We start from the raw sequence: 9,027 nt of genomic DNA on the forward strand, positions 1-9,027 counted from the left end.
ATGAAGGGGGAAAGGGGTTCACAAAACAGAAATAAGAGAATAATCATAGTAATAAGAACAGTAAATCAAGCGAAAATGTCTTTATATTATGTGAACCACCCAGAGAGCTTCAGTTATGGGGCGGTATACAAATGCAATAAATAAAAACAGTTATAGTTAGAGCTTGTTTTCTGGTGGTGGTTATTTGTAAAGTAAGAAGTGTTTAGATTCTAGAAACTTAAGAACATAAGAGCCAAGCTGGATCAGACCAAGGGTCCATCTAGTCCAGCACTCTGTTCACACAATGGCCAACCAGCCGTCGGCCAGGGATGAACAAGCAGGACACGGTGCAACAGCACCCTCCCACCCATGTTCCCCAGCAACTAGTGCACACAGGCTTACTGCCTCGAATACTGGAGATAGCATACAACCATCAGGGCTAGTAACTATTGATAGCCTTTGCCTCAAGGAATTTATCCAACCTCCTTTTAAAGCCATCCAAATTGGTGGCCATCACTACATCTTGTGGTAGTGAGTTCCATAATTTAACCCTGCGCTGTGTGAAGAAGTCCTTCCTTTGATGGAGAGAGAGAGAGAGAGAAGTGGTTGTTGTGTGGAGAGTTTAAATTAGGCAGGATTGAAAGTATATTTTTATTTAAAGTTTTTAAATAACAATAAACCTATTATTATTTTGTTAGCTACCAAATAGAGCTTCGTGTGGCGCAGAGCGGTAAAGCAGCAGTTTCTGCAGCTGAAACTCTCCCCACGGCCTGAGTTTGAAGCTGGTTTCAGGCAGTCGGCTCGGGTCAACTCAGCCTTCCATCCTCCCGAGGTTGGTAAAATGAGTACCCAGTTAGCTGGGGGAAAGGTAATAACGGCCAGGGAAGGCAACGGCAAACCACCCCGCTATAAGGCCTGCCAAGAAAACGTCCCTCCAAGAGTCAGTAATGACTCAGTGCTTACACAAGAGGTTCCTTTCCCTAGCTACCAAATACCATGTGTGAGCTTGGCATTATTTATCTGCCTTACAGTTATGAACACCCTCACCAGATTATACCCACAGTATATTGAGAGCAGATCCTGTATTAAACCCGTTTCCCTCGTAGCTAGGGGAAACCCTCCCTCAGGTTTTCAAGTGGTGGGGCTTGGCCTGAGAAAGGTTTATGCGACGGGCCTAGTGTAAGGGTCTGTTACGTCGCAGTACCCTGTTCTATTCTTTGCCTTGGAATTTGCAACCATTTAGTTAGAAACTTGATTCCCTTGAATGCACCTATGAGCACAGAGATAGAAAAAGACAAGAGGTATATACAACCTTCACATCTCATAATACGGGTCAGGAACCAATATTGTGGGTGAATTTGGGAAAGCTTCTGCACCGTCCTGATGGCTTCTTTCATACCCGAATCACCTCACAGATTGATTTGGAAATTGAAACGATGTGTGAGTGAACACATGTGACTGGAAAGAGATTCATCCATCCCTAAATGTTAGGTGAGACACCCCTTTTCCTCTTGATTTACGCCTTGCCCCTTCCTTCAGGAGGTGCTTGGGGACCTTCCTCTTCAGTTTTATCTTTAAATGAAATGGTAATTAGTTGATGTTTGTCAGAGCAGCTGCTTAGGGCACAATCCTGTCCAGGAAGTCAGCAGACTCTGAACTAGGAAACTGCCGAGTATCCAATGCAGAGCGGGAGGAGAGCAAAATCACCCATCTAGCCCTGCATTTGTGCTAGACGGGTAATTTTGGAAGATATGCCCCTCGGTAATGCTCCCTTTTCCCATCTCTGTGTTCCATTTTCCAAGCATGGAGAGGTAGCTGGCACAGTTCTCTCCATACCAGCTGGGAGGGGGAGGGGGCAGGGGAGGGGAGTGTGGTTCCCGGTCTCCAACCTCGGAGCTAGGTATCCTATCCTCCGTCCCCTGAGATACTATCTGGAGGGCACAGGATCATTCGCTTAATGTAACTTATTGCCCTCCAGAAGTTTTGGCCTACAACTCCCATCAGACCTAGCCAGCACAGCCAAGGGTGAGGATGATGGGAGTTGTGGCCTTCCAGATGTTTTGGCCTACAAGTTGCCTCTGCATGCTAACAGTTAACAGGTGAGTGAAACAAAAGTTGAACACAATACCTTTTATTGAATAAAATAGCAGTTAAAAACAGTGCAAATACGTTGTAAGGCATAATTATTAGTACTAGAGGCAAGGGCGTTTTTAAAAATAAGCAGGATTAGGACAATGCGCCTCATTTGGTCAACAGCTATAACGTATCTCTGAGCTCTTTTCACGCAGACGGGAATTTTGTTTTGAACTGATGAATGAGGCTGATGCTGGGCAGCAGGCCAGGAAATGGTCATTCTGAATGCAGGCAACAGGGCCTAGAAATAGGGCTGTTTCGTCCAAAGGAGTGGTGGGCCTGCATTTTCCTGTTCTTATGAAAGCATATAGATAGACACATTATTGGCAGCTGCTTGTGACTTTGGCCACAGAGTAAACGTAGACAAGGCGCGTTCCTGCATTGAGCAGGGGGTTGGACTTGATGGCCTTATAGGCCCCTTCCAACTCTACTATTCTACAATTCCATGAAGCTCAGGTTGCGATCAGGGTCAAAGGCAAATGGGGCGGGGCTGAAAATACCCACATATTTGAGCTCAAAGCTCTTACTGCCAGTAACTGGGGCCTTTGAAGAAACATTTCAACCTTTTCGAATGGGGAGAAAAATGTGCAAAAGTCAGGAAACAACCAAACAATTGACCGTTGGGGGAAAGCTGGGTGGTGGTGGTGGTCGGGGAAGAGGGTGCGGTGTGGCTACCTGGGAAACTCTGAAGGGCCAGACTGGGACGCCAGGAAGTCCACATTTCTAATAAAGCATCTCTGGGTTTTTGCAAGGCATTCTTATTATTTTTATGTTGTCAAAAAAAAAAAAAGGATGAATGGAAACAACCCGTTTCGATGGTGAGCGAAAGGGCTTTGAAACGGCCTTGGGAATTTCAAGCCATCCCCCTAGCTAAAGAGAGCCTCCGAGGTTCTGACGTGGTCTACCTCTGAGTAGCAGATGCTGAGGACCGCAGACAGGGAGGGTGGCTCCCGGTTAGCCCAACTTCTGAACTCCCCTTCGGGATCTGGCTGGCCACTGGACAAGGGGGACTTTTAGTCCTGATGCAAGTAGGATCTTTTTACGTCCTTAAATCTCCAAGCGCAAAACAACCCATGACAAATAATCTAGCGACGGGGTGGTGGTTTCGGCATCCCTGATTCCGCTGCAAAGCTTCTGGTGCATCAAGACTGGCGGAAAGCACAGGAGACGCTGGTCCAGCTTCTCCGGCTCAGACCTGGCAGCCGCTCTGGGCAAAGGAAGTGGTGAACGCCTGGAGCTGAGCGCAGGTGTTGCGGTACTGGGTGGCCCGACAGCGGCGGGGATCCGGAAGCTCCTCCACCCAGGAGTTCATATCCAGCAGGTACTGGGGGCTGCAGGGAGGCAAGATCAGAATGAAGACCAAGCCCGGCTCAGGAAGCAACACAGGAAGCTGCCTTGGACTGAGTCAGACCCTTGGCCCACCTAGCCTGGTATTGTCAACACTGACTGGCAGCAGCGGCTCTCCAGGGTTCCAGGCAGGAGTTTTTCCTAGGTCTACCTGGAGTTGCTAGGGATCAAACCTGAGACCTTCTGATCCTTAACGGTTGCGTAGAAGAGGGAATTTTGGAAGGCACAGTTTGTCACGCAGGGCAGTGAAAAGCTGCACCGGCTGAAATTCCCTCTTGGATACAACCTTTAATGATACAGGAACCTGCTGTTCTTGTTTGTATTGTGTCACTTTATGGGGTCACTGTCACCCCACTAAGAGTCATTGTCACCCCACCCTTCCCTTTGTGAGAAGGAAGGCATGACTTCCTTCCCACGAAATCCTTGCATGTCACTGAAATCTAACTCCGTAATTCCTAGGTGCCACTCCCCATTCCTTTCCACGAATCCGCCGCTAGGGAGGTCTGTTTGAAAATGCTCTGTTTGAAGATGCTCTGTGCCTGTCCAGCTTGGCTTGCATTTGCAAGCTGATCCATGTTTTCCCCCCACCCCAAAATCCGGGAACTTTCTTCATTTCCACCCCCGCCCTTCGTAACTAGAAATTTGCGCAAATTGCCATTGTGATTTGCGTAATTAACACAAATTACGACTACAATTTGCGCAGTTGACATTTGCAGATTGCTTATTACAAACCCGCCCCCCTCCAAATCCCACAAGCTGGCGTGACTCGATGCAGATCAAGCTGGGCCAGCTCATGGAGAAGCCAAGCAAAGTCCGGAGGGGTGTGTGAGATGATGAAAAACCAGCGAACTTCCCCGCACTCTCCCTGGATGGATTCCTCCAACATCCTTATCCGCTACACTCCTGATTTCCCCCTCCCTCCCTGCCTTTCACCTACCGGTCTTCAGAGTCCCGAGTCTTCCCGTCACGTCCCATCAGCAGATACTCGCGACCGGCGGCCATGCGTGTCCGACACGCCGCGCGCACCACAAAGCGTCGGATCTGGTCGGCAGAGATGCCGGTGTCTGCGGCTAGAGAGGAAGAGAGAATTAAAAAAGCCACGGTGAGGGGCCAGGGAAGGGCCTGGGAGCAGCTGGTGGGGGAGCGTTGGTGAAGCGAAGGAGAAGCGCGGCGAATCGGTCCCCTAGATGGCGAATCTTACTCCCAGGAGTAAGAGCAAGTGGGAACGTTTTTAAAATTGGGGGTTTGGCTCCTTGTATGAATTTATGTCCTTTCCCACTCATCCTGTTCGGTTCCCTCTCTTTATTGTGGTGCCCAGCTGTTGCCCTCGTGGTCTCAGTCAGGATTCGCACCCAGGCATCATGGTTTTCACATAGTTTGGGGAGGGGAGGGGAAGCTGAGCTGGGCTGGGGTCACGGCATTGGGGAGGGGCGATGGACCCTTTGCCTATCAGAATCAGCCCTGCCTCTCACACACGCCTGCTATTCACAATGGGAGGAACGTTCCCATTTGCACCGCAGCGGGCAGGGGCGGGTGTGATCCTGAAGCCCTGCAGAAGGAAGCAGGAAGAGGCGGCTGGCTGGCTGGCTTCTTCCTCCCCCCACTGCCCTGTTTCTGCTTTCCTGCCCTACTCAGCTAGGACGGCTTGCTGGATCTTGATCTCTTCTCGTGTGTTTCTTCAGCTTGGACTATTTGGAATGACCAGGATTTTGACCCTTGGCCTGCCCAGACCCATCCCGGCCTGCTATTGCGGGGGTGGGAAACATTTTTTTCTGTCAAGGGATGCTTTTTCTCCAGAGCCATCTGTCAAGGGATACATGCTGGTAGTGGGTACAGCAGAAGCCAGCAGTAAGTGGGGCCATCCCCTTTGTGAACCGCCCAGAGAGCTTCGGCTATTGGGCGGTATAAAAATGTAATGAATAAATAATAAATAAATAAATATTCTCCCTCTCTCTCCCATCGCCCTTTCTCTCTCTTCCTGCACCCCCTTTTCTCTCTCTCTCTCCATCTGCCATGCCCTTCTCTCTCTCTTTACTTCTGCCCTCCCCTTTCTCTCTGTGCCATGGCCCTTCTCTCTCTCTTCATGCACCACCCTTTCTCCCTCTCTCTCTGCCATCCCTTCTCTCTCTCTCTCTCTCTGCCACCCCCTTTCCCTCTCTCTAATCCCCTTTTCTTTCTCTCTCCTGCCATGCCCTTTTCTCTCTCTCCTTCTGCCACCCCTTCTCTCTCTTTACTTCTGCCCTTCCCTTTTCTCTGTGCCACACCTTTCTCTCTCTCTCTTCATGCACCCCCTTTTCTCTCTCTGCCACCCCTATTTTTCTCTGCCATCCCCTTTGCCATGCCCTTTTCTCTCTCTTCCTCTGCCACCCCCTCCTTTCTCTCTCTCTCTCTTTGCAACCCCCTTTTCTCTCTCTCTCCTTCTGCCCTTTTCTTTCTCTCTGTGCCAGCCCCTTCTCTCTCTCTCTCTCTCTCTCTCTTTCTCTTCCTGCACCCCTCCCCCACCTCTCTCTCCCCCTTCCTCCCTGCCCAGTGGACTATCAACAGAAGGGACAGACTGTTCTTGCCAGAGATCTGAGTGCTTTTGAAATCAGGCCTAGGAGAGCATGAAATCAGGCTGAGGTTCACAGGTTGCAGGGTTCTGCTGGGAATTAGCCTTCTCTCTTTTTTGTGTGTGTGATTCTGTTCCTGCAAGAAAGCACTGGATCTAACCTTGTGCTTAACAGCCCCTCCTAAACTATCACTTACTGAACTGCAGGGGCTCTAGGATCTTAACTTCATAGACACGGAAGGCGCTTTCTTGGCTCTCACGCTCCACTCGAACCCGGAGCGCTGTGGGTAAAAGAGAAAGATTGCAGTAAGTTTGGAAATTACTTGACAGAACCCAATAAAACAGGAATTAATTTTATAACGCACACTCCTCGGTGTGCTATTTGCCAGAAAAGGAGTCCATACATCTCGTGAAGAAATAAAATATGCACAGACAGAATTCACCCAGATTCAGTCGCTCAGGTTGTTAACTGAGCTAGATTTGGCAACTTTAACTTCACTTTGAACTTAATAGATTTTTCTACAAGAGGCTGCATCTACTTTCAGTTTCTTTGCATAACTGAGATCCAAGCGCTACATGAGGAGCGTTCTTTCCTGCTTTTCTGCTACATAACCTCTAGGTGGCACTGTGGTACAGCAGTAGTGCACAAATAAACAAGAGGAAATCACTTTCTTGCACCATCAGAAATAATACCGCAATTTCCATGCTCTTAAAAAACAACAACTTGCGTAAAGCACTGTTTACAAACAGTTGTGAAACGGGATGGTCATGATGCCGCCTAAGGAGCCCATAAACAACAGTGACTAGGGAATGATGAGCGCACATCAAATGCCTCACATAGAAAAGTTCCAAGTTAGATCAGCACAACAATTGCAGAGCTGGAAAAAAAAGGCTGTATGAAGGAGGGGAAGAGATGCCAAGGAACTGAACTGAGATGGATAAGCAAAAATAAACAGGCTTAGTGGGTTGCAGTAGCAGGAAATAGATGAAGGAGCAGCCAAAATTGGCCAGGCTGGAAAGAGTGGGGCCTCCATTCCGAGGATCAAACCCTCTTACCATAATTTACAATGGGACTGTAACATGCAAAATCCCTGCGAGCATCTTCTGTAAGACTGTCCTCAAAGGTACGCTTCAGACGTGGGCAAGCACCTGTGCAGTGGAGGGAAGACACTGGTCAGATATCCTGGGTTTCCTGGGGTGGTTTCCAGATGGCTGTGAGATGCAATTGGCTCCTCTAGGAAGGACACAGGGTGGTCTGGGTGGTCTGAACTGGGAGAGTGTGCAGAGACCCGAGGCTCCTGGATTCTCAAAGTGTCTTCCCAGACACGGTGGTTTTCCTCAGTACTGCCCAGCAAGTGCAACTGTCATGGGTATTGTAGTGGGCAGTTGTGCTCACAGCATGAGCACCTATTGGACAGTGCCCATAACCTCACCACCAGGGCTGTGAATTTGGGGATGGGCCCTTAAGGAACCATCCCTTCCTTGTGAATTCTCATACAGTACAGTCACATTTGTTGGAGGACTATACCACATCAGGAGCACGGCTAGTGCTGTCATTGCAATGTTCGCCAGGTGCTGCGACACCCCACAGATCCGAGCTGCAGACCTTCAGAGTCAGGGGCCAAATCCAGTCCGCCAGAACTCCCCAAATGGCCACGCCCCTTCCCCTGGCCACGCCCACTTCCCCTAGCCCCACCTCCTTTCCCATGATCACCCATTATTTGGTGACCTGCTCAGCTTTTGTGCAGTATTTTCCACACTCTAAAATGCCTCTCCTAAGGCCTCGTTGCTAGCAGTAAGAACTTTAAGCTAAAACAGGCTGGCATTTTTGGCCCTTTCCCCTCGGTCCCGCCCACCCCTGGAATGGGGCATCTCTGAAATGGAATTCGGCCCTCAGGCTGAATTTTCCACCCAGGCTATAGATGCTGCACGGGCCCAGCATCATCTCCAATGCACCTTCCATAGTTGCTCTCCTAGAATGTGGGAGGTCAGAAGTAAGAGACAACTCCTAGCAGCAAACCAATGCATGCAGCCTTCTCTGGGGCCTGCTAGCAGAACAAAGTGAGCATGAGTGTGCCAGATGCACTGCTTTAGCGAACCTTAATTCACCCTCCTGGCATGTGATATGGGACTCCCCAAGTGGCATGGTCATTCTGTGGGTGGGGCCCTGGGCATCCCCCACACTTGATCCGGGTCGCTCAGAAACTAGGGCAACCCTATGGAAAGGAGGACAGGGCTCCTGTATCTTTAATACTTGCACAGAAAAGGGAATTTCAGCAGGTATCATTGGTATGCATGCAGCACCTGGTGAAATCCCCTCTTCATCACAACAGTTAAAGCTGCAGTGACCAGATACCAAAGAGGGCAGGGCTCCTGCAGCTTTAACTGTTGTGATGAAGAGGGGATTTCACCAGGTGCGGCATGCATACCAATGACACCTGCTGAAATCCCCCTTTTCTATGCAACTGTTAAAGATACAGGAGCCCCGTCCTCCTTTCCATAGGGTCGCCCTACAGAAACCTAAAGCCGGCCCAGGCAACCTTACCTTCAGCGCACTGACAAACATCATCCGAGCACAACGCGGACACATACTGAGGCTTATCGGGGGCGCCGTAGAAGATGTTGCAGCGCTGGTCTGTGAGGGGAAGAGAAGAATAGTTTGAGTGAGTGAGTGAGTGAGTGTATATGATGTATGAAAGATGCTGTTGTTGAATTCAGGGAGTGATCCTATGTCCCCTAGACAGCGTCTGGAGGGGACACAGAATTGTTCAGTTTCCTGGCTCTGAGTTTGTACACAGGGTTCTGAGCTGGGAGCCGAGAAACTGCACTCCCCCCCCTTCCCCTCCTCTTAGGGTTGCCATATTCTGAATCCACAAAACCGGGACAATTTTTGGGGGGGAGGGACTTTTCTTTCTCCCCTCTCTCCTTTCCTCTCCTTATCCCTCCCCCCACTCCCTCCTCCACTCCTGTCCCCCACAAAACTCTCTTTATTCCCCCACAAATAACCCAGCAGCTCTGCC

General features: G+C 49.7%; 1 protein-coding gene across 1 annotated transcript in view; it reads right to left on the bottom strand.

The window, feature by feature from the left end:
• Nucleotides 1-2,094: 2,094 nt before the first annotated feature.
• LOC134396103 (complement C4-like) overlaps nucleotides 2,095-9,027 on the bottom strand; it is an 88,819-nt gene continuing 81,886 nt past the window's right edge. The window contains exons 37-41 of the mRNA XM_063122459.1: nucleotides 8,553-8,642; nucleotides 7,064-7,156; nucleotides 6,205-6,288; nucleotides 4,397-4,529; nucleotides 2,095-3,443 (exon numbers count right to left, since the gene is read on the bottom strand). Coding sequence (XP_062978529.1) covers nucleotides 3,302-3,443; nucleotides 4,397-4,529; nucleotides 6,205-6,288; nucleotides 7,064-7,156; nucleotides 8,553-8,642 — 542 coding nt within the window. The 3' untranslated portion in view covers nucleotides 2,095-3,301. The remainder of the gene's footprint in view (nucleotides 3,444-4,396; nucleotides 4,530-6,204; nucleotides 6,289-7,063; nucleotides 7,157-8,552; nucleotides 8,643-9,027) is intronic.

This window comes from Elgaria multicarinata, chromosome 3 (genome assembly GCF_023053635.1).
Source record: "Elgaria multicarinata webbii isolate HBS135686 ecotype San Diego chromosome 3, rElgMul1.1.pri, whole genome shotgun sequence".
Taxonomy (NCBI): Eukaryota; Metazoa; Chordata; class Lepidosauria; order Squamata; family Anguidae; genus Elgaria; species Elgaria multicarinata.